This window comes from Pararge aegeria, chromosome Z (assembly GCF_905163445.1).
Source record: "Pararge aegeria chromosome Z, ilParAegt1.1, whole genome shotgun sequence".
NCBI classification, from domain to species: Eukaryota; Metazoa; Arthropoda; class Insecta; order Lepidoptera; family Nymphalidae; genus Pararge; species Pararge aegeria.
Window position 1 is genome coordinate 11,263,889 of NC_053208.1, and position 26,357 is coordinate 11,290,245.

General features: G+C 35.4%; 2 protein-coding genes across 2 annotated transcripts in view; one reads left to right on the plus strand and one right to left on the minus strand.

Moving 5' to 3' along the window:
* The first annotated feature begins 3,166 nt into the window (after positions 1-3,166).
* Positions 3,167-12,899, plus strand: LOC120636145 (ADP,ATP carrier protein-like). The gene is made up of 4 exons (XM_039907462.1): positions 3,167-3,467; positions 11,341-11,602; positions 11,675-11,906; positions 12,544-12,899. Exons 1-4 carry the CDS (start codon positions 3,281-3,283, stop codon positions 12,784-12,786), a joined length of 924 nt encoding a protein of 307 aa, XP_039763396.1. The 5' UTR covers positions 3,167-3,280; the 3' UTR covers positions 12,787-12,899.
* Positions 12,900-14,415: 1,516 nt separating this feature from the next.
* Positions 14,416-26,357, minus strand: part of LOC120636356 (dynein heavy chain 5, axonemal) — an 86,097-nt gene continuing 74,155 nt past the window's right edge. The window contains exons 31-48 of the mRNA XM_039907803.1: positions 25,987-26,197; positions 25,370-25,564; positions 24,940-25,236; positions 24,476-24,594; positions 24,046-24,407; positions 22,760-23,746; positions 22,173-22,665; positions 21,457-22,099; positions 20,579-21,373; positions 20,241-20,489; positions 18,605-20,173; positions 18,353-18,521; positions 18,075-18,227; positions 17,018-17,993; positions 16,317-16,473; positions 15,940-16,092; positions 14,959-15,091; positions 14,416-14,669 (exon numbers count right to left, since the gene is read on the minus strand). Coding sequence (XP_039763737.1) covers positions 14,416-14,669; positions 14,959-15,091; positions 15,940-16,092; positions 16,317-16,473; positions 17,018-17,993; positions 18,075-18,227; positions 18,353-18,521; positions 18,605-20,173; positions 20,241-20,489; positions 20,579-21,373; positions 21,457-22,099; positions 22,173-22,665; positions 22,760-23,746; positions 24,046-24,407; positions 24,476-24,594; positions 24,940-25,236; positions 25,370-25,564; positions 25,987-26,197 — 7,915 coding nt within the window. The remainder of the gene's footprint in view (positions 14,670-14,958; positions 15,092-15,939; positions 16,093-16,316; positions 16,474-17,017; positions 17,994-18,074; positions 18,228-18,352; positions 18,522-18,604; positions 20,174-20,240; positions 20,490-20,578; positions 21,374-21,456; positions 22,100-22,172; positions 22,666-22,759; positions 23,747-24,045; positions 24,408-24,475; positions 24,595-24,939; positions 25,237-25,369; positions 25,565-25,986; positions 26,198-26,357) is intronic.

Consider the following 26,357-nt stretch of genomic DNA (forward strand, 5'->3'; position numbering starts at 1 on the left):
TTATGAATAACACTGTTACAAAGAGGGTTCGTGGATTTCTCAAGTAAACGCCGGGACTGGCGGATATCACCAAAGGTAGGGCGAGGACAATGCCAATCGTTTGCTGAAAACTTCTTGATTGGAACGACTGTCTATTTAAAAGTACCTACGTGCTCCTACTGGGTTCTGGTAGGTCTTTAATTATTTACCTGAGCTGAATGTACTTATGGTATGAAAGGTCGCGTTGGATGCATAACGAAATTAGTCTTTATGCCCCTACTTGTTATATATATAGCAAGTGATCTTTATGACCTCCCTGGGAGGTCACAGGTTTGGTCACCGGCAGGAGCAATTGGAGATTTTTTAATTTATTAATTTTCTTTCTGATGGAAAACTCTTAGGCCACGTCTAGTTACCACTCGAACAATAAAGACGCCGCTGAGCGATTCAGCGGTCCGGTACGATGTCCGAAACCGATTAGAACCGATTATTTATTATATCATTTATCTGCTATACCCCAACGGGCCCGCTAAAAACCAAGAAGGCATTATTAGTTGCCATCCCATGTCTTTTATGCGAGTTTCGTATAAGGCATGCGAGTAGTAATTGGTTTATGTAAGTTATGAGTCTTACTTGCGAGTTAAAAGTGTCTTTCATGCGAATTCAGTGACTCAATTTCGAGTTGAATGTGAATGTTAGTTCTATATTTCTGGCATATTAGTAGAAAAGTCTTTTATGCGAACTCTGTGTGACTCGCTTGCGAGTTGCTAGTGTTTTTTAATTGTTTTTCATCTCTCATGCGAAATGGAGGTGCCCTTTATACGAGGCTTTAAGACACTTTATGAGAGTTTTTTGACTCGATTTCGATTTTAAAGTGTTTTATGTTACTTTTGTATTTCTGGAATGAGAGTTGAAGCATCTTTTTTGCGAGCTTTGTACGTTTTTCACGTGTGTGTGGTGGTGTGTTTTATGGAAGTTCTCTATGTCTCCCTGGCGAGTTGAAAGTGTTTTTTTAATGTAATATTTGTATATTTCGCATGTGAGATTCAGGGGTCTTTTATACGAGTTTCGTATGTCCAGGGTATAATTATTATTCAGGTGTTTTCTATGCGAGTTCTATTGACATTGCATGTGAGTTGCGACTGTCTTTTACACGAGTTCTTTATGTCTCACACGTGAGTGGCATGTTTCTTAAGCAAGTTCTGTGTGTGATTTGAAAGTGTCTTTTATACGAATATCGAAACTATATCCAGCAAGAAGGATGCAGGTGTTTTATGTTCGGGGTGTACCTATGTCTCGCATGCATGCTGAAAGTGGTACGTCCAGCATGTGAGATGAAGAGTTCTTTTTTGCTAGCTTTTATTATAATTATGATTTCAACCTCGGATTCGAATTGTGTCGGTATTGTAAATAATTACTAAAGCCCTTTAATTACTAATTGCTGAAGCGAAATATAAATTAACTGTGAGATGGTGATAACAAAAAAAACTACCCGGCTAAGTTTGTTGTGGGCTTTTCTTAGACCAGGGTGCGATTGGAACCCTCGTAGCTTTAGGTTTAAGTTGGCGAACGAAGTTATCAGCATCCCCTTACAATCATGTAACATATTATATGTATCAACGGTTCATAAATGTCTGTGACAGGCCTACATGATTAAAGATGTTTTGAATTTGAATTTGCCCACCACCACGAAGAGAGAAGAGATGGGCCGCATTGGTGCCGCGTGGTGGGCCCATGCTCCACATCTCTTCTCTCTATCACATGTATGCAGATGATATCCAAATATATCGCTCATCTACCCTTCAAAATCTTGGTTCTGCTGTTGCAGCTATAAATATGGCTGCAATTTCTGAGTGGAGCAGGCAATATGGGCTAAAGGTCAATCCTGCAAAATCAAAAGCTATCGTTATTGGTAGCTCAGGAATGATCGCGAGGGTTGATTGGCTGAGCATTCCTTCTGTTATTTATAATGGCATCGCTATTCCTTTTTGTGACTCTGTTAAAGATCTTGGTGTATACCTCGACCGGGAATTGTCATGGACAGCGCATGTCAAAGAGCTGAGTCAGAAAGTGTTTGTGGCGATGAGCTCGTTGCGAAGGCTGCAATCATTTCTTCCAATTCCGACCAAAGTTATGCTAGCACATTCTCTCTTTCTATCTATTCTCGATTATGCGGATGCAAGCTTTCTTAATCTGACCGAGGATCAGCTTAATAAACTTGAGCGTCTTCAAAATCTTGCTATTCGGTTCATATTTGGCCTTCGCAAATATGACCATGTTTCCGAATTTCGACAAAAACTCAAGTGGCTTCCTATTCGTCGTCGCCGGGATATGCATGTACTTTCACTTCTGTACTGTGTGTTATTTCATCTAAATACTCCCTCGTATTTAAAAGAGAAGTTCACTTTTCTTGGTGAGCAATCTGGTGTAAGATCGTGCCGTGCGCTGACGCTGTGTATGCCTTATCATAGGACAAAATTTTATAAGCGTTCGTTTAGCGTACGAGCTGTGGAATTGTGGAATGCGCTTCCATTGAGCATACGACGATCCAAATCACTGGCGATATTTAAAAGAGCAGTTAAGGCCCATTATATTGTTAACGACTTTAATAGTATGTATATATGTACTTACTCATTTATTGTATGTTAAAAGTATTTAATTATGTAAGTGTTGTTATTATATATATTAGTTTATTTTTATATTTATTTATTTATTATATTATTTACTTTTTATCTATTTGTGCACACTAGTTTATGTATTAGCATGTAGTTATTTGCATGTATGTATTTTAATATTTGTACCACCAGCAGTCTATTCTTCTCTTTTTTTTCCTAATTCTAAGGTTGCCTGGCAGAGATCGCTATTAAGCGATAAGGCCGCCTTTTGTATTACTACTTCTTTCGATGTTTCTGTTTTTGTTATATTTTAAATGTTGTGGTATACAAATAAAGAGTTTAAATAAATAAATAAATAAATACCGCAGTGGGGCTTTAATAGGCTAAAGATGTTTAAATAATTGATTTATACCAACAAAATAAAAAGCTGTAGATTTATAATCTACTATTTTTTGAAGAGACCTCATTTGGGAAGGTTATCATTCTTCTTTTTATATTCTAATTTTAAACAATAAAACTAACGCCCGTCTTTGACTGTTAAGTTGAAAATCTGTCAAAGATCGTAACATCGCTAAAATTTTATTTACAAAATTAAAATTGAAATAACGATAAATAACAAGATTAGCGTGTTTAATTGTGAAATTGTAATGAACTCTGTAAGTTAGTAATTATTTGAAAGTCATATTATGTCCGAGAAAAAAGGCAAAGATGGCAATAAAGCCCCGGATCCTAGTGCGTTTATGAAGGATTTCATCGCTGGCGGCGTTTCAGCTGCGGTATCAAAAACAGCCATGGCACCTATGGAACGAGTGAAGTTAATTTTACAAGTGCAACATGTCTCTAAGCAGATACCTGAAGATAAACGCTACAAAGGTAATATTAATCATTGAGTTTGTAAGCGCTTTAAACCATTAGCGTACCCAGGTTTTGGTTTGGGGCAGGGGGGGTTTAAACAAAAATTTATAGAGGGCCCTCTAGAATCGATACTGACGCTTAATTGTTTTTTTTTTTTCATTTTTGTGTGTCTGTCTGTATCTTGGCCATCATACATACATTTGCTGTGAGATAAGCAGGGGAGGGATTCTTCCCTTATCTAGCCTCCCTGGGTTCGCCCATAGCTATACTTAGAGGCGTTGGGGCTATTAAATAAACAAAAACTTCAAATTTTTTTTTCTTAGTTATTACTTAGAGATACAAGCAAATAGTGTTACATGTTGCGTGGTCTGAGACCATGAGGCTATATGGTCGCATACAGACGACATATCTTCCTCATCATCTTTATCAACCCATTACAAATCCGCTACAGAGGTCTCCTCTCAGAATTGGGAGGGTGCCAAGCCCTCACAATTCTGAGAGGAATTAACATTAAATTTCCTCCTTACATTCCCTCAAACCTCATTACATTTGCCCTTGATTGTGAAATTGTGAACCCATTGGGGGTGAGTGAGCATGCATGTGCTAAGAAAATATAGAAAATGGAAGGCCAAGGTATTCAGATATTCACTGCAATACCCACAATGTTCAGGATGGCACTTAGATCTTTCATTAATTAACAGTATTATTGAAGCTAAATACCTAGTTTCTTATCAGTAATCATTTATTCTCATAACTATTATTCTTCCTTCCTATTAAAGTATTCATTTTCTAAAAGAAATCTTTAAAGCCCACCAACCTGCTTTAGAGCAGTGTTGTGGGTCTGTACTCTATAAACCTGACTTCCCAAGGAGTGAAATAAAACAACTGGACTGACTCTAATACTGTATATTAAGCATCTCTATAATTCATATTACTTGTTACCTTCAAATGACTCTACTACCAGTTCGGAATGCTGTCTTCGGCAGAGAAGACCACTGGCAAGAAACTCTACCGTTGCTCTTTTATTCAATCAATTAAAACAACTTATCAACACAATTACAACATTGTCATATGCAATAACGCTAGGCCCTTTGATACAAGACATATTTTAAGACAGGTAAAACATAACTACTATTATCACCTATAACATCAGGACTTTTGGAACAAGTTGTTTGTATAGAGCAACCTCTGCTACATAAACTGTCGGTATAAAGTTATGCTAGGGCTCCATATATGATACCTAAATAAACCAAAGGATGAGATATACTTATCTAATGCAACATCAGGTACAACCATAGTACCAACAACTTTTAACAACTCCATCACCAGTACATACGACTTGTTTCGCCACAACAATATTTCTTTAAGTGTATCGTTTCCATTATAAATCATCTCAACCCAATTTGTAACGTTCTATCCACAATACTTTACTTAATCTCCTTTTCTTAATTAATTCATTTTTAAATCCGTCCTCACTTTTCTTTGCCGCCAATCTAACTGGTCAAACTCGCGTCTCCCGCCATAGATCCTATACTTTTATTTGACAGTTTACTAAAGTCCATTATTCTATTTTCAATACATTATCAATGAGTATACAAACTATTATTTGTTGATATATTTAATATAATCATCGGGTTTATCATAGATAAAGTGCTGTAATTCCCTATTTCCTAACACGGCCATTCTGACAAGTACTTCGTTCTCGAAGTACATAGGGTTATTCTTTTTAGGTATATGTATTGTATCATAAGTCTTTAGGTTCAAAGAACATCCTTATAAATACATCATCTTATGTACACCTCTATAAAATTAGTTCATGGTATATAAGCATAAAAAATCATCAAATCAGTTACATTCTGTATACACTTTTATCAACAGAAACTTCTCTCAACATCATACTGAAAGATCACTGACCTAACCTAACCCACAACATTTAAGCTGACTCCTAATTCTTTTCTTCACACAACCCAACATAGAAACTAAACTATTTCATTTAGCTATTCAGTAGTAATTTTCCCTATATGTATTGTTCTGACACATAATCATATTCTATTCTATTCTACCAACAAAATTTTTTTTTTTTGTTTTGTTTTATGTGTATTCTTTTATATGTTCTGAATAATTTACACAATCTCTCCTATCTCGGCTTTCCTGACAAGTACTTCGATCTCGAAGTACATGGAATAGTTCCTAAATAAAAGTCGACAGCTTGGCTAACCTGACTAGTTGCTCAATATAAACTTGAAATCTTGTATGTAATAAATAAGAATTAAAAGAAAAATCTATTACACATTCCGTTCGGCTAACCTGACCAGTTAATTTATTTTAGCCTGGACAGACTAATAAAATAAAAGTTAACACAAATTCCATTTGGTTAACCTGACTAGTTAAATAAAACTTGAAATTTTAAATTTATCAAACTTATCACACATTCTGTTTGGCCAACTTGACTAGTTGCTCAATTTAAACTTGAAATCTTGTATGTAATAAATAAGAATCATAGGAAAAATATATCACACATTCCGTTCGGCTAACCTGACCAGTTTATGTATTTTAACCTTGACAGACTAAGACCTTGACTCTTTCATTAATTAACAGTATTATTGAAGCTAAATACCTAGTTTCTTATCAGTAATCATTTATTCTCATAACTATTATTCTTCCTTCCTATTAAAGTATTCATTTTCTAAAAGAAATCTTTAAAGCCCACCAACCTGCTTTAGAGCAGTGTTGTGGGTCTGTACTCTATAAACCTGACTTCCCAAGGAGTGAAATAAAACAACTGGACTGACTCTAATACTGTATATTAAGCATCTCTATAATTCATATTACTTGTTACCTTCAAATGACTCTACTACCAGTTCGGAATGCTGTCTTCGGCAGAGAAGACCACTGGCAAGAAACTCTACCGTTGCTCTTTTATTCAATCAATTAAAACAACTTATCAACACAATTACAACATTGTCATATGCAATAACGCTAGGCCCTTTGATACAAGACATATTTTAAGACAGGTAAAACATAACTACTATTATCACCTATAACATCAGGACTTTTGGAACAAGTTGTTTGTATAGAGCAACCTCTGCTACATAAACTGTCGGTATAAAGTTATGCTAGGGCTCCATATATGATACCTAAATAAACCAAAGGATGAGATATACTTATCTAATGCAACATCAGGTACAACCATAGTACCAACAACTTTTAACAACTCCATCACCAGTACATACGACTTGTTTCGCCACAACAATATTTCTTTAAGTGTATCGTTTCCATTATAAATCATCTCAACCCAATTTGTAACGTTCTATCCACAATACTTTACTTAATCTCCTTTTCTTAATTAATTCATTTTTAAATCCGTCCTCACTTTTCTTTGCCGCCAATCTAACTGGTCAAACTCGCGTCTCCCGCCATAGATCCTATACTTTTATTTGACAGTTTACTAAATAACATTATTCTATTTTCAATACATTATCAATGAGTATACAAACTATTATTTGTTGATATATTTAATATAATCATCGGGTTTATCATAGATAAAGTGCTGTAATTCCCTATTTCCTAACACGGCCATTCTGACAAGTACTTCGTTCTCGAAGTACATAGGGTTATTCTTTTTAGGTATATGTATTGTATCATAAGTCTTTAGGTTCAAAGAACATCCTTATAAATACATCATCTTATGTACACCTCTATAAAATTAGTTCATGGTATATAAGCATAAAAAATCATCAAATCAGTTACATTCTGTATACACTTTTATCAACTGTAAACAATATTTTATCAAAAGATAGGCATAATCATAACATTTTATAATTAAAGTGAAAGAGACCAAAAAAAATTTTCATCAAAATTCCACACCATTTAACAAATTATAACAATGTAATACTTCTATCAAAGTAAAAAAAAAGATTAATTTTCAACAATGTAAATCAAAAATACTCATTTTCATTTATCTTGTACATGTACAATCACAATCCAAATATTTCCATCTCAATATAAATCTCAAACAATTTATCCATTTGCCTCCAGTCAAACTTTATCAAAATATACACATAATTGTATTTCTCCTCAATTCTGTTATTTGCATTGTTAGTCTTATTTAGTCAGAGATGCAATCGGTACAGTCTAATAGTCAAACCAATATATACCAAAACACCAACACCTCTTGGTGATATCAACAACATCATCACTCTCAAGTGATATCAATAACATCATCACCCACTGGTGATATCAACAACATCATCACTCTCAAGTGATATCAATAACATCATCACCCACTGGTGATATCCACATCATCATCACTCTCAAGTGATATCAATAACATCATCACCCACTGGTGATATTCATATTTTTTCCACTGTCCAAGTCAAGTAATATATAAGATAAATATAAATAAATTAATATAAAAACGCTAAGATGGAATTATTTCTATTAGTTTACATCTTTTTTTTTTATCATCTCATCATAAAAGCCAAAGTATATTCAATGTTTGTTCAATTGTTATTTCTATTATTCAATGTTTTATTTCAATCTAAACATCAATTAAACCACCTGTTTAACATAATCATTTATCATGCAAGGACTCTTAAAATTTCACATAAAATTTGATAATTTAAACAACTGTTAACCTAAGTATAATCTAATTATTTATAATGCAACTAATATATTTTCCTTTGCAGCAGCAACATTAATTTAGTTTATAATTGTATTTTATTTATATCATTTTTAAAAACTTCTCTCAACATCATACTGAAAGATCACTGACCTAACCTAACCCACAACATTTAAGCTGACTCCTAATTCTTTTCTTCACACAACCCAACATAGAAACTAAACTATTTCATTTAGCTATTCAGTAGTAATTTTCCCTATATGTATTGTTCTGACACATAATCATATTCTATTCTATTCTACCAACAAAATTTTTTTTTTTTGTTTTGTTTTATGTGTATTCTTTTATATGTTCTGAATAATTTACACAATCTCTCCTATCTCGGCTTTCCTGACAAGTACTTCGATCTCGAAGTACATGGAATAGTTCCTAAATAAAAGTCGACAGCTTGGCTAACCTGACTAGTTGCTCAATATAAACTTGAAATCTTGTATGTAATAAATAAGAATTAAAAGAAAAATCTATTACACATTCCGTTCGGCTAACCTGACCAGTTAATTTATTTTAGCCTGGACAGACTAATAAAATAAAAGTTAACACAAATTCCATTTGGTTAACCTGACTAGTTAAATAAAACTTGAAATTTTAAATTTATCAAACTTATCACACATTCTGTTTGGCCAACTTGACTAGTTGCTCAATTTAAACTTGAAATCTTGTATGTAATAAATAAGAATCATAGGAAAAATATATCACACATTCCGTTCGGCTAACCTGACCAGTTTATGTATTTTAACCTTGACAGACTAATAAAATAAAGCTTAACACAAATTCCATTTGTATAACCAGACTAGTTAAATAAAACTTGATAATTCAAATTTATCAAACTTATTACACATTCTGTTTGGCCAACTTGACTTGTTGGTTATCACAAACAAACTTAATCATTTCAGCAAAATAAACAAAGAGCCACTAGGCCATATCAGTTTCAGGTAATAAGTACTATCTTTCAAAAGTAGAAACCACAAAAAGAAAAGATAAATAAAAATATCACATCAATTGGTTCCCCGGACCACATATACTTCAATGGAATTTTACCAAGTCTGGTGCTCTGTCTCCAGAGTGTTTCTGTTTTAGCACATACCAGCTATTAGTTGAGACATCATCAAAAACATCAAACCATGTACTATATCCACATTTGCCGGGATGGTTATTAATTGGTTCCTCGGACCACATATCCTTAAATAGAATTTCAACGAGCATGTTGCTTGGTCTCCAGAGTGTTTCTGTTTTAGCACATAGCAGCAAAAAGTTGAGGCATCATCAAAAACATCAAATTCTTTATTATGTCCACATTTGACGGGATGGTTCTAAAAAAAGTAAATCTGCATTAGAGAAAGGCATAAATTGGACATGAATAGGATCCCACTTCTGATGCTAAGAAAATATAGAAAATGGAAGGCCAAGGTATTCAGATATTCACTGCAATACCCACAATGTTCAGGATGGCACTTAGATCTTTCATTAATTAACAGTATTATTGAAGCTAAATACCTAGTTTCTTATCAGTAATCATTTATTCTCATAACTATTATTCTTCCTTCCTATTAAAGTATTCATTTTCTAAAAGAAATCTTTAAAGCCCACCAACCTGCTTTAGAGCAGTGTTGTGGGTCTGTACTCTATAAACCTGACTTCCCAAGGAGTGAAATAAAACAACTGGACTGACTCTAATACTGTATATTAAGCATCTCTATAATTCATATTACTTGTTACCTTCAAATGACTCTACTACCAGTTCGGAATGCTGTCTTCGGCAGAGAAGACCACTGGCAAGAAACTCTACCGTTGCTCTTTTATTCAATCAATTAAAACAACTTATCAACACAATTACAACATTGTCATATGCAATAACGCTAGGCCCTTTGATACAAGACATATTTTAAGACAGGTAAAACATAACTACTATTATCACCTATAACATCAGGACTTTTGGAACAAGTTGTTTGTATAGAGCAACCTCTGCTACATAAACTGTCGGTATAAAGTTATGCTAGGGCTCCATATATGATACCTAAATAAACCAAAGGATGAGATATACTTATCTAATGCAACATCAGGTACAACCATAGTACCAACAACTTTTAACAACTCCATCACCAGTACATACGACTTGTTTCGCCACAACAATATTTCTTTAAGTGTATCGTTTCCATTATAAATCATCTCAACCCAATTTGTAACGTTCTATCCACAATACTTTACTTAATCTCCTTTTCTTAATTAATTCATTTTTAAATCCGTCCTCACTTTTCTTTGCCGCCAATCTAACTGGTCAAACTCGCGTCTCCCGCCATAGATCCTATACTTTTATTTGACAGTTTACTAAAGTCCATTATTCTATTTTCAATACATTATCAATGAGTATACAAACTATTATTTGTTGATATATTTAATATAATCATCGGGTTTATCATAGATAAAGTGCTGTAATTCCCTATTTCCTAACACATGCATGGTAGCGGGTAAACCGGTTAAGGGTCATCATCATTTGCAGTCTATTAACGTCGTACAATTAGATAGCGTAAGAGCATAGATCCACGACGCTGCTTCAATCCGGGTTGGTGGGCTGTAACGATTATTGTCAGAAGTTAATGGTAATAACCGAGACTTAACGTGATCACCGAGGCATGGGGGTTGACAGCGCGGGGGGCTGGGTTATTGCAGATATATGAAACCCATACAACTTACTATTCTACTCAGCATCGTGTTGGAGCACCAAATAACTTGTCGGGAGGTTAGTAAATAGCCACAGGCGAAACCTCCCACCAGATAGACGCCACACGGCTTTGCGAATATCTATTACGGAAAACTTAGGCAAGCCGGTTTCCTCACGAAATTTTCCTCTGCGTTTAAATCGAGATATATTTACACACTATATAAAGACTAATATCTAATTCATATGTAGGTATATATTGCTATGCCGCGTGATGATTACTGTCTATGAGAATTAATTTATCGCAATCCTTCCTCTGACCACGAGTGTTGTACGAGGCGATTAAGGGAATATAACGGAGAACGGGCAGCAGCGTCCTCTGTGCTACTACTACCATCTACTGTGACACCAATCCGTCTGCCCAGCGTGCTGATTATGGGCAACAGTTGCCGTAGAACCATAAGTCCAGCATTGAACTCTAATAAGTGATATATTGCTATTGTTAAGTCCTTCAAGTTGCTATTCTACTATTAATAATTATTTAATCTTTTCAGGAATCGTCGATGCCTTTATTCGTATACCTAAAGAGCAGGGCCTGGGATCTCTATGGCGAGGGAATATGGCAAACGTGATTCGGTACTTTCCCACACAGGCGTTAAACTTTGCTTTCAAAGACGTGTATAAAAAGATATTTCTCGAGGGAGTTGATAAAAATACTCAATTTTGGACATATTTCGCTGGTAATCTGGCTTCTGGTGGTGCTGCAGGTGCAACTTCTCTGTGCTTTGTGTATCCACTAGATTTTGCACGAACCAGGTATACGGATCCAATACTAACCGAAAAACTGTGGACGTTTGAGCAATAAAATAAGATGGGTCTTTTTTTAAGGTTAGCAGCGGACGTCGGCAAAGGAAAAGCGAAAGAATTTAATGGTCTTGTTGACTGTTTAATGAAAACCTTAAAAACTGATGGGCCTTTGGGCTGGTATAGAGGTTTTGTCGTGTCCGTGCAGGGTATTATAATTTACCGTGCGACCTATTTTGGAATGTATGACACTGCACGTGGAATGATGACTGATACGAAAAATACATCACTTTTCGTTACCTGGTTGATTGCACAGGTAAAAGCCTTGAGAGTTTATATTCTTTCGTTTCTATCACTTTCGAATGTCATCTACCTAACAATGGTGGCTAGGAGAATCTTAGAGATATTCTATCACATTAGTAAAGATAGGTTACATATGAGGGTTGCTTGCAACAATCAAATATTGGCATAATTTACGAAACCTTTCACGTTTTAAACTTTGGCATAAAGAGGGAAATGAATAAGGGAATCGGTCAGCTGCGAAGCTGACGAACAAGAACGGGTTTCTATAGTTAAGTAACAACCTATAGAGTCTCGGGTGACTACGGAATCTGCTGGACTAGGCTCTTACAGCTTCTACCAAGCTTATGTAGACCAATGCGCAAACTGCATTGCATTGTAAAGAGTCTCATCCCGTCACAAAGGAAGATATCCTGCGCTTTTTGGTTCACTCCGCTGCAGGTATCAATAAAGAGTCTCAACACTTGCTTTGGGAAAAGGTTAAATGAATCAGTCTCATTACTAAGTAATTATCGACAAAATAATCCGATATCCAAACAATTTTGACCCGATCCGGATATTTAGTTCAGGACTTCAGGATCCGTAGAGTCCATGCTAACCGTTAGACAGAAGAGGCTGATAGTTTTGAGTGCCTAGTAAATTTATGTTTTTAGACGGTGACGACAATTGCCGGCATCGCTTCGTACCCACTGGATACGGTGAGACGGCGAATGATGATGCAGTCTGGTAGACCGGCGCACGAACGCATATATAAAAATACTCTACACTGCTGGGGAGTCATCCTCAAAACAGAAGGGCCTGGTGCGTTCTTTAAAGGGGCATTTTCAAATGTTCTGAGAGGCACCGGTGGAGCATTTGTATTAGTGTTGTACGATGAAATCAAGAAACTGCTTTGATATCAAATGGCTAGGTACTTGGATTTATTAAAAATTGATTGCCCGGTGATTCTTTTGAAGTGTGTTTAGAAGCATACGTATTGTGCACTTAATAAATTGAAATTAATTTTATACTTGGTTGTTTAATTTCATTCGTAAGTTGACAAAGAGAAAGTTTGTCAAATACTCATCATGGGCATGATATATGACTAGAACAAAAGATGCTAAAATATAGCATCAGCGATTAGAGATTGAAATTGATGCGCATTGTTTGATTTTATAGCGTTCGATTGCAGTAAATAAATCGTGCCGTTTAGTAATATTTGTGGGCGATTTACTACTACGTTTTAAATACATTAAAAAATTTTACACAAAAAAGAACAGACTTTGTTATACAAATAAAAACAAGAAATAAATATTTTCTACAACTAATGATACTGAATAATATTTTCCGCGTACCTACTATATAAAAAGGAATACGTAAAATATGATATTTACATAGTAACTTTCTACATTTTTCTTAAAAAATGTGAAAGTATTTATTTCTTGCTTTTTAGTTGTATAGCTACAAGTAAGTCTGTTCTTTTTGGTCAACAATTTTTTTTTGCTCTCTTTTTAGTGGTTAGGTTTGCAATCATATCTTAAGTCTTAATAGCTGATCGTCAAATGCTCTTAACCTACTACAAAATATCGCTCTATCCGAAGCCGCTCTTTATTGTGACGAGCATAAATTGCTTACTTACTATGTACCACAATAGAAGCGCAACCAGTGTAATACTTATTATTAAGTAGTCCCGGTAGCCATCCGTGGTCTTCACCATCAGTTTCGCTTTTCTATAGCAAATGGTCACGTTACTTTAATTCTCAAATCGCTATAGGAATAATATTTGAAGAATTCCCTGAATTTCTCCAGGATCCCTTCAACAGATACTGATCTGATTAAAATGGGCCCACATGGGACGTATACTGACTTTTACTGACTTGACTTACAGTTTTTGAATGACCGAGTTCTGAGCTAACAAACATTTAAAAAAAAATTCAATCGAAATGAGAACCTCCTTTTTATTGTAGGTCGGGTAAAAAAAATAGGAGCAGGTGTTCATTTCATCATAATATATGTATTGTAACGGATACGAAAATAAAAACAATATTGGTACAGCAAAATATTTTAATAACTTTTAAAAGAAATGGCGGGCTTTGGCTAGCTCGACGTACCAAACTATAATGGCGGCATTTGTGGCACGGCGCGGCGGTGTGTACGACATGGCGGCTCGGCTTAGAATCTATCTAAATATTATAGCAGGTAATCTATCTATAATCTGTGGTCGATGCACTGCCTGACATCTCATCCGTTACAGTATATATAATTTTAAACTTTATTTGTGCACGCATAACTTCTTTATTTAACAACCAATTTTAGTTATAGTTTTGTGCAATACACCAAGCAGTTTTATTTTCATGTGAAACTATTATACTAGAATGATGAACGGGATTTGGTGTTTTGATTTGCCAACTAGTCTGCATCAGAGCACCAGAGCTGATAAAAATATGCTTTTGATCCTTCACGCTTAGATCTCTTTCGCATATGAGAGAGTAAGCATATGCCCAGCAGTCGGATGATTCCGACAATACATATTTGTGTAATATACTTTATTTTATATCACACAGAAGGGCTACGCCGCGCAATGTCCAGTGCCGAGGATTGCTATCAGTTTCGAAATCTATGGAACCGATATACTTTGCATCTGTCCGTTGCGGCTTCCTATAAATTGGACACTCGTATAGCCTGGGATCCTTGCCTGCGGTTGTGTTGATTGCAAATATATAGATAACCGGCATTTGCTCATAAAGGACTTTAGGCTTCGATTCGATCAATTTTCCTGATTTCCTGTCAAGGGACGCTCCTGTAAATATACCAAAATATTAAATTAGAAAACCCACAGCTAAACTATATTTTTGCGTGATTTTTGCCTGCTAGTTCTGTTACTTAAAACGACACTCTTGCACAGAACTATCCTGGTGTAAGCATCAGGTCAAACCTCAAAGAAAGCATTCAGTTATAAAACTTAAGTAAACGCTAAAATATATTGATCTCTTACTGCCAACTTTCTAGAGGGATTTTACACTACGAAAACCGCATTCAAATCGTTCGATCAGCGTTACGAAAATAAAAAGCAAGTAAGATATAGGTACCTTCCAAAAATAGTCCATGCACGTAGACACCTTCCGTAGGCCCTTCGTGAACCTCCTCACGATTCAACTTTGTAATATGGTTCTGGAGCACAACGGAGTCTAAAGCCCAACCTTTGTGGCTGCGGGTAACCTCCTAGAACAATTTGATAAATGGTATTTATTGTTGAAACTTAATAACACAAAATGCAGTAGGTGGGATACGCAACGCATTCTTCGTTCGTGATCAACTAAATATGGCTAACATCATACACATACTCATATTAATTCAGAACCTATTGAAGCAGATAAGGTGAAGGGCTGCCGTGGTAACCGTTGTTTCTCAGCGTGGAATGAGACTTAGGGTCCCAATTAGCTCCTAAGACTTTACCTACTTACAAAAAGCTTGATAATCTATTAAATTTGTCGATGGTAAACTTTTAAACATCAGATAAAATTTACAGTAGGAAGGTACTGATACGAAGAGGAGACGAGATGTAAGCTACTGAAAATCTCCATCACGGGTTCTATTCATGTACTCTTATCGACATACTGAAACGTAATAATTTACGATAAAAACCCTGGACCGGTGATAGCCTAGTGTTTAGGGCTACGGCTTCACTTTCGGGGAGCCGAGTTCGAATTGCAGAACGCATCACAACATTTTCCAAGTTGTGTGCGCTTTAAGCAATCAAAATATTGGTTGCTTCAACGGTCAAGAAAAACATCTTGAGGAAACCTGCATGATTGAGAGTTCTCTATCGTAGAGAGGCGTAAGGAATCCATCAATCCGCACTGGGCCAGTGTGGTGGACTACCCCTTCTCATTGTGGGAGATCCGTGCCCTGTGTATAAAAGGTCATCTTTGTTGATTGTTAGATTTTGAAAATTACGCTACGTATCGTAGTAGGTCTTGCAATTCGTGTGGATTAAGTTCGGCAATCTTCTATCCTACGAGACGACTCCTTAGACTAGAAAAAAGTTAAAAATAGCGATGAGGTGGTACCTGTCTCATTGCAGTAAGAAAACCTTGGGGGTTGAAAAAGCCTGTCATCCAGAATGCAGTGGGTCTGCCATTTCGTAACCAGGCACGATATTGTTGCTCGCGCTCCAGTAACTCCGTGTACCAAAACCCTAATGTAGCTGATTCCCATGATACCTGCAGATATTATGTTCCAAATACAAAACGTGAATTATAAATATTTTTACCGAGATTTGTAGAGGCAGTTGTATCTAATCAAAACAAAGTTTTATTTTGAATTAAAAAAATCTAAATTCATTTATTTTAAGTAGGCCTGATATGAGCATTTGTGAAACGTGATAAATGGCTGATTTAGAATTTTGATGCAATTTTTTTTTAACTATTAAGTAAAAGAATTTTACCTTTAACCACTGTTGAGGAATTCGGGCATCGTACATAGCGTCGAGTGACTCACGTAGCCCTTGGCTCATTACAATAGTTCCATCGATAGCTAACTTTAGATCGCAGAGTGTAGTGAAAACTGTTTTGATTACCCGTTGAATGCGGTCTATTTCTTGCCTGGGAACATAAAATAATGTTTCCAAAACAATAAACCTATACATAACTACCGTATTTCCGCGATAAATAATTAATAAGTAATTTCATATATTTAGATAACAATGTGATGTCTATTCTACGATATAATTTACCTACCGCGTCACATTGCCCGATCACACTAATATTTCGTGTACTCTCTTTTTTGGGTTGTAGAGTGACTTTAAATAGTCTTCGGCTGACTTCAAAAAATTTGCTTTAAGATGCAAAAAAGATTTTTAGATCTGACTGGTAGTTTCTAATTCCAGCTTTATTAATAGTATATATAGTTAAATAGGATTTAAAAAACCGTATTCTATGTTTTTAATAAACTTGCACCGAATACAAGTGATTTGATAATGTTTCTTGAGAAGTTCCATAATTGCAAAATATTCAGATTATCATCACAATTCTTTCTTATATAGTTACGTAATCTAGGAGCTCCCGCTTTATTTTGTTTACTTAATCAATGATAACACATTGTTATCTTAAATTTACATTCGACAGAATATGAAAAAACATTACTCACCGTAGGAAAATGTTCATTGGCAGAAAAGCGCCCATTTTATGCAGTGCGTCTCGAACTTCGAAGCTTATATATTGTTTTGGTAATTTTTCTAACATATCTTCAGCTAGGCGGTAAACTATACTTTCTCTTGTTTCCCCACCTTGAGATCCGCCTTCCTTGGGCTGAACACTCAGTATAGTATCCAATATATCTTTAGCACTATTGATTTGATAAGTAATATCAGCATTACCATGCAAGCCAAAAACTTCAGGTGTATCCGTTAGCGGCAACTGATTGATATAATCTACGTAACCCTGTAGGTTTCTCGTTTGAGGTACTTTGTACCCCTTGTAAAACTCAAAACCCGGTCTAAGCAAAACATCACAAAACCACACATTAGTAAATGTCGTGAGTAATCTTTTATCGAAGTCATCGGTCACCCGACCGCCGTATTGTACCTCCCCAAGCATGTAACAAATTGTAGGCCACGAAATGCCTTTCTTAGGATCTATTTCATCCAGATGGTTTTGTATGAACTGTACACTAGCAGCATAATCTGCTTGATTGAACTCATAAGGTATATTCCATCCTAACGGACCAAATTTTCTTCTTTCTTGAACAATAGTATGCAAAAAGGCCACTGCATATAGAAGAGGTGGCCATTGAGATAAAGAAGAATAATCTAATGAGTCCTGTGTAATATTTTGGTATGTTCTCTTCATACTAGCCCTAATGCCCTGAGGCGGTTCATTGGTAAATTTGATAGCCATTTGTAAAAGCCCTATAGGGAAGTCGGTGTGTACTTCTGTAGTAAGCCACAGACGAAATGAGTCTTGAATGTGTTCCGTTTCAATTAAAGCATCCATAGCTTCCACACAAAAAGGTAATGACAAATGAATGTTTTGTAAGAGCACCCAGCCTCCATCATTCATTGAGTCAGATATCATTTTACGAGCTACAATTTCTTGACCTTGACCCATGGAAACCGCTTTTAAAACTACAATAAAAACAAATATTAATTTTAAAAGTTCAATATTTTAATAGTTTCTATTAAGAATATGTTTAAGTCTGTAGTCACCTATTTCTTTATGTTTGGCTAGCGATGCAATTTGTGCAGAGGGATCAGATCCAATTGAAAGTATACAAATCAGTGGGGTACGAGGTTCTGATTCTTCCCACGTAGCTTCCAAATTTAGAATTCTTCCTTCGCCGTATTCCGGCCCAAGGGAATCTTTAAAAAATATATATAATCATAGGACAATAGACTTAGGTATTATAAATGGGCTTTTAAGAAAATAGTTTTCCTTTATTATTTTAACATGCCTAAACAGCCTTCTTTTGATTTAAAATACTAACCAACGATGTACTTTCTCGCTTGTGAAAGTGTGCGATCCGGACTCCATGATCTAATAAGTAATAGTTTTCGAAAAACGTCAAGACTGTCATGGTAACCACTTGGAATAATTTCTTCTTCCGGTTTTGCTTTCTCATACCAAACACGCCACTCTTTTTCATTAACTGCTATCTATGAATAGTATTATATTATTTGATACATCATTAAAACATGCCTTAAAGTCAACACGATTTTCAATTCATCAAATTACTTACTTTGTTTAAAACTTCTGCGAATACATTTATTTTACTAAGTTCAACTAAATTTAGCCAAGTTATGTCTAAAATCCATCGAAATGGTTTCGGAATAACTGCATTTAGATCTAATGATGCACCACCTTTAACAAATGCCATGAACTCGTCATGTGAAATAAGTCCACGTTGGCAATCTATTTTCATAGCCAACATCAAAGTGAATAACGATTTATGTCTCTCATATAAACTACGTAAGGTAAAAGCCCAAACTTCATGCGTTAAGTATTTAAGAATTATATTTATACGTTCTTCCGTCACGTTACTTTTTGTAGACTTTGTAATAGAGTTGTCAAATATGGTAAGAAATTGTTTTAACGAATTTTGATACATAATATTTACGTTGCTCATCTCAACTATCAAGAAGTATAATATGGAACCTCTTGCTGCTACTGCTCTAAACTCTTCTCTTGCTTTAATAATCTTTTTTTCGGTAACTTCAGCTACTTTTAACTTTTCATTTACTTCTTCAGCTGTCGATTTTGTTACTTGTAACACATGTATAAGAGCTTCATCGTCTACCAGAGAACCTTCAGAAGAAGTTAAACGACAAAGTAAGTTGCTTTCTAGCTCTTTCATACTTCTCTGGTTTTTCATAACAGATTCAAATAAAGCTACTCGTTCTTCTTCCAGATCAGATTTCTCCATTAGTATAACTCTACCTAGAAGTTGATCTTCAAGACCTTGCATAGTAACAGTAAAGTCAATAATAGAAGTTTTAGCGCTTATTTCAGGGGAATAAGCAGGGTTAGGTAACTTTGTTGTAATATAAAGCATGAAACCACGCATCACATCGCATTCTTTGTCACCTACAATAACTTTTTCTATTGACCCAGATTTTATGAAATTTTTTTCGAGAACGTTATCTATCACTGGATCCAATTCAACACCAACATCTTCTATTAAAAGTGGTCTACCTAAAGACAAACTGTCTTCTAAATGAGTACGGAAATATTTATGATTTAATGATGTAATTTGTAGCTCATTGGAACTTTCTTTGTTTTTTATCCAATTTTTTCCTTGACTTTGAGGATCGACCAAAAGTGGATATGAGCTAGACTTCGTAACAATTAATGCATTTTGTACAGATAAATCGTCGTTTGGTAAACCTTGAAGTGTCCATTCCGATATCGTAGCACTTTCTACTAACATATTAGTTATATTTAAATTGTCTGTTACAGGTATTTGTTTGCTTTTCAATATTTCCATCCAAGTATTAAACAAACTATTCCTGAATTCTTGATTATAAGGGCCACAGTAAGATAAGAACCCAGTTGCAAGAACGACATCTCCTACCAACCTTCCAAGTTGTTCTTTAAAATCTTTACTTTGTTGTGTCCACCGAATTTTTTCCCCCCCAAGCCCATTGATCAGTTGAGTTGCTGCTGTCATTTTCCTTAAGCATATATTCGCAGCATCTGTTAGCTGCTGTTTCTCTGAAACGGCAGCTTCATACTGCTCTTTCACTTTCCTCAAAGACATTTCACGGTCTTCTAATTGTCTTTCCGCCGAAGCTAAATCTTCCATCGCCACCTTTAAATAAAAAGAAAATTAAAAAAAGCAATTATTGGGTTTAAATAATGAAAAATGGATAACCTACCTTTAGCCTAGCTTCTTGCAACATTAAACTTGCTTTTAAGGGTAGCACTTCTTTATTTACACTATGAAAGAATGCCATAGCTTTGGTCCACGATAATAAACCAGCTACATCGCCACACACCCGTTTGGCTGTATCCATGTTATAATCCTCCATTTCAAAATAGGGCATAAGGTGCTCTACCATTTCGTTATTGATGATGTCTTTTGGATAGTTTTGGAGTTGAAGCAAGAATGTAGTACTAGCCATCATCTGTAAATTTTAATAAATATATTTGTTTGGGTTTATAAAATTATCATTAAAGGTCATTAGCTATATTAATGATACGAGTATCTACGTACCTTAAGAGATTCTGCCCAAGATGGTTTAGGGCAGGGGGCGGCTGTATCTGGTATTAAGGGATGTAATCGACGTTGGAAAAGAATCAGGACGCAATCCATTATCCTCATTATAAGGTGTGGTGGACGACCTAATTTTCTAACAGTTGCTATATGTGCCGGTTTGATCGTGTTAAGAGCAGCTTCAGCTTCCTCCAAAGCAGGTTTAGCTGCCTCTAATTTCATTTCTGCCTTTTCTTTTTCTTCTGCTATATAAGCTACTAATGCTTCAGCTTTTTCTTTAACTATTTGGACTTGGTTTTTTACAATTTCAGCTTGCATTGCTCTGTCTGTAACTTCTGATAGAACTCGATCGGCTTTTTCCGAAGCCAAAGCTAAATCTTGTTCCATAACGGCCAAATCTTTCTTTAAAACTTCAACAGATATTGATGCTTCCCGTAATTTTTCTAGACCGGTATCCATTCTCAGAGCTCCGTCTCCCAACTCTTTTTGCTTCATTTGATAAATTGTTTTATAACCACCAATAAAACTGAGATAAGATTTAGGCGTGACATGTGAAGAACGTCGAAATCTTTGGAAATATTCAGTAGAAACTGTAGATACGACATCTTGAATTGTCCCAAGAACTGTAACGAGTTCTTTTTTAACTTCCTTTGTACATTCTATTTCAAAATCTGTAAGGAAATGGTCGGCTACTGAAACAAGTGCATCTTTCGGCCATGGTTGAAACCAATCAATTGTGCAACCGGATATAAGTGCTGGAAACCTCAAAGCTCGGTATCTAAAGGCTTCACTAACCTGTAAAATAAATATTATAAAATGAATTAATCTGTCATATACCTACATTATTAACATTTATAATATTAGTATGGGTTACTTACAGGAGAGAAACATAGAACTACATGCAAGTTTTGACAGGTTCTATTAAGGAAATATTCCATTACTAGTTCATTAGTTAAAGTGCGTTTCTGATTTTCGCGTTTCATGATTGGTGTCAATTCCGAAATTATTTCCTGTTGCTCGTCTTTTGTAAATAAATTAGATATTACGCCTGATGACAGAATATTGTTTAAGTACTCCAAAAATCCTTCTTCTTTGATATCCAAGTCAGTAAATATAAACGTTGTGCCTTTTCCTTGAACACCACAGGATCTATAGAGCAACTTTAGATCTTCCAAAAAGTTACCGACGTTGTATGATCTTGTCAAAGCAATTTGGAATGATCGATATCCTGCTATAAAAGTTGATAGTTTCGTTAAAGACTGTTTGCCTGAACCTCCTACGCCAACTAACATAACATTTCCCCTGGGATGACGAATAACTCTTGATATTTTTACTAAGTGTAACATAGCATCAGGAAAAAATACAAGGTCCATTCCTGAGCCCCTGACCATTTCGTTAAATTGAGAAAGGAACATTTCCAACCGGTCTCTTAATTCTGGGTAATCAAAAACGGGTTCATAAACTTTTGGAAGTTCCATGTCTGCATCTTCACCTTCTTCTCCGGTAGGCTCGGGAGCATCCCTGGAAAAATACTCTATATGAAGACGACCACCATTATGTTACTGTAGTTAATAGGTTAAACAATGTTACTTGCCTCATAAAGTCTACAAATACAGGATCGGTTTCCATCATTTTTTTGTATTCACATCCTAATATTTCTTCAGAAATACTGTACAATGCACTATTAAACCAATCTTTGTCAGATAATAGAGTAAATCTATCAGAAAATACTCTTGAACATTCGTGCTTCCACAAAAGCATCAAACATTTTTCAGATTCAATTACGGTTGGTAATGTGCCTACCATACCTTGCCACACTCTTGATAAATCTCTCAAGGAAAACACATAATGAAATTTGGCAGGAGTTGGTAATAAATTTTTTCGGGTTCTTGCCCATAATTCCCTGGTGAGTGGAATTATTTTTTTAATAAGCGATCTTACTTCTATAGTAAAACCTCTCTTAGCATTGTAATGGCCCTCACCAATTACTTTGAAAATCTTATCGATAGACTCGTTATTAGGTAAAGGACAATTGAATATTGAAAATTGGCGTTTTAATCTTGAAGGAATATCATTCCTACCTCCGCCTGAAATATAAATAAACATTTGTTGTTAGTAGAATTATGAGCAGATTCAGTTATTATAATTTACTTATTTTTATTTAGTTATAAAATACATAACCTGGTTGTCCCATGGCTCCTAAAAATTGAATGTCGACAATAGTAGTAAAATCACCAGGTTTCTCCAAACTATAAAATCCTCCCATACTCATTGTTTGTCTTACTATTTCATTAGTAATTTGATCTCCCCACTCATTAATTTGAGGTAAGTTGATGTCATCTATAAAAACTAGCATTTTCTTTCCCCCCGGAGGGCCAAATGTCATTCCACTGCGTTTTTCTACGTAACTTTCGATTGTTTTCTGGAATTGATATGGACTTGTGGCTGAAGAAAAATTAAAAGATCTTCCCATAATCTGTTCTGGATTCGCATTTTTCATATAAGCCTTCATCATAACGGTTTTAGCAGATCCCTGTTCACCTAAAAGTAATACTGCTTTTCCTTGCTTAGCAATACAATGAATGAGATAGTTAATTCGAACATTATCAACAATCGGTATGAGGATGTTGGAGTAATCGGGAGTTGCTGTGTCGGGGTAGATATAATTTGTCATTAAATCATCCCATAATACCCATTTCCCAGGATGTTTTACATAAAAGTCAAAAAGTATACTTGGTTTGTTGTTAGGGTGTTTTGGTAAATCTAGAATTTCCTTAAATGTTGTTTTTATGAATTTATCAAAACGAAATCTGTCATCAGTTTCCAAAAGAGAACCAAAGCCCCAAACTAAGGTAAACACATAAATTTTATGTAGATGTTCATGTGTAAATAATTCAACTTCTTCAACCTTCTCTTTTTCATCCTCATCATCGATGTCGCCATTCACAGATTTATTGGCAGAAGGATCTTCAATTTCTACAATCTGTGGCGGTACCAATCCTTCTAATAAATTTAGCATTTGAGCAATAATATTACTTTGCAGAACTCTCATACTAAAAGTTAGATTTTGAGTGCACCAGGTATACGTGTTAAGAAATGTCTCTTGAAATAATGTACTGAACACTTCTAATTCTCTCGCTGATCTAGTTGTAAGCCACGCATTTAAAACTGAAATCGTAAAAAAATATCTTAGTTTCAACATGTGCAACAATTATATTTTATTGTATTAATTATATTATATTTTATTTCTAGCACATTTGAATTTATTTTAGTGCCGCGTAGTGGCAGCTGATCAGAAAACAGTTGTCACTGGGGCCCTCTCTTCTTGTAGGTGTCGGACGCTACCTACTACGATCGCCAACCTGCCTGCCCAGCGTGTTGATTATGGGCAAACCCTCCCGTTGGAAAGGCCTTTAGTCCGGCTGTGTTCTGATATTAATATTTCAATTTGTCCTAAAAATTCATACCTGGTTCCCAATCTAAGCCTGAAGAGCTCATGTATACCATTCCGTTTCGTGAAACAGTGGCAGGGGATGCATTATCAATGTTTTCCGGTTCAAATATTATCTTTGACGTGGGCGACATAGTCAGGCGATCACCATTTGCTAATGTTAGAGTCTTATTATCATCCAGCACTGAGTTTAAATTTTCTATCCATATACTATCAACCGGCCCGTCGAGCACTAGCCATATATGCTCCCCAGTTTTAATTTTAAGGGTTTTTCTCCATAAGGCTGAGAAAATGCCATCAGTCCAATCATTAGTAGCAACATCAAGTCGACCAAACATTTGTGCAGCTGTTATTGCTTTCGGGTTCATACGCATCTCCCTAGACATAAAAGGAAAAGTTGTATTATGCGAAAACTTTTTTTTTTTCGTGTTGTTGGTCAAACCTACCTGTGTGGGTCTTCGGTATCTGAAAGAGCTTCCATTAAAGTCTGTATGCAGGTAGTTTTTCCAGCACCTGGTGGCCCTAATGTCATTATTCCATGGCGTACGCGTTGCGTTTCATACAACTGAAAACGTTCATACATAAAATATACCTATAATATAATCGAGTGATCATGAAAGAAATGTTGATCTTCCTGGCACAGTGGCGATCGCTGTGGTCGCAGGGAAAATTTGGAAATTTATAATTAAAAAAAAAAAAACTCCTTCTGGGTCGGGTGAAGGCGTTGGCCGTGGCTAGTTACCATATCTACTGCCAAGCGATTTGGCGTTTCGATACGATTTCACGTATAACTGCCATAATAGGTAAGCCCTCTACCATCTTGGACTGCATCATATCTTACTACCAGGTATGATTGCAGTCAAGGGCTTCCTCGCAGTTGAATATAAAATAACATTTCATGACAGTTTACCTGTATTATCTTTAAGACCCAAGGTGGATGATAAATCAATCCATTCAGTTCTACTTGTTTTCTGATAGCATCTTCCAGATCAGAATAAGTAGTTTTCTCCAGGGCTTGATTCGGGAACAAATCTGCTACAAGTGATATAAAAAGTGGCTCATCTTCATCAATAAGCTTCGATAAGTTCATGTCTCTCAAAACTCTCATTACAATAGTGCTCTCGTTATCCTTAGTATTCACTCGCTTGACAGCACCAAGAGTACGCAATACCGAAAGAATATTACGTAAACCAAAGTCGTAGTGTACCTATAACACCAAATATTTATTAAGTTCTTGGTACTCTTAGGAAGTAAATAACGAATAGTAAATAGATTTTTTACATTTCTTGTATGCATATTCATTTTCTACATATTTTATAGTAGTACTTTTTCATCTTTACCTGCTTTGTAAGCTGTTCTTCACAAAGCTTATACAATGTGTAAAATTTGCGAGCCAAAGTTATATTTTCTAGAAAACCACAAGAAGCCAGCTTAACACGGATGATAATTTGTCGATCTGGCACCATCATAGCCACGGTACGAAATTGTATTTTTAAATTTTCAGGTAACTCTTTACGGCCTGCATAACCAGGATTCTGAAAATTTTATTATTTTGTTTTAAAGGGCGATGCACGCTGTTATCCTATTTTATTAAGAAAACAAATTCATATTTTTAAGTATCTTGCATTAATAACTATTAGACAAAGCAATAAAATCCTGCGTTTACTGTGTGAGATTTACTTTTCATTATTGTAATTTCCTTATCAAATATTCTTTCTGGTCGGAATGTTTTTGGTAGCATGTTAAAATTTTTTTACAATCAAAAAACCGCTGAAATAAATACTAATGAATTATTTCAAGCTCTAGGTCTCAATTTTTGAAATAAATATTAGCTTTCGATAGCGGTTTCATTGCAGTTTCTGATAAGGGTATACCTCTATACTTAACGCCTTTAAGGAAACGTATATTAAAATATTGTTATTTTTTAATTAAATATAAAGTTTATCTCTATCATCACCATTGTAATAAATATTCCAAATTCAGGACACATTTCTGACATATCTCCGTCCGTGAAAAGGAAAGTTTTCTTTTTCTCTTTCTTGGCAGAGAGAACAACTGCAACTTGTTGAGCTGCTACTGAAAGAACAGGTAGTTCGATTCGGTTGAACTCGTCGAAACAGCCCCAGGACCCGGACTGAGCTAATCCTTTATAAATACGTCCCAGACCTCTGTCGAACAATCATACGAAAAAATTAGCGAAGTACTTACTTACCAACTTGCAGTTTCTACGCATTTAATAATTCAGTTTAAAAGCATAAAATCAATGGAACATTCAACTTTAGTATTGTGCAAAAGTGGTTATGCAGTTAGTCAATATTGTGATATGAC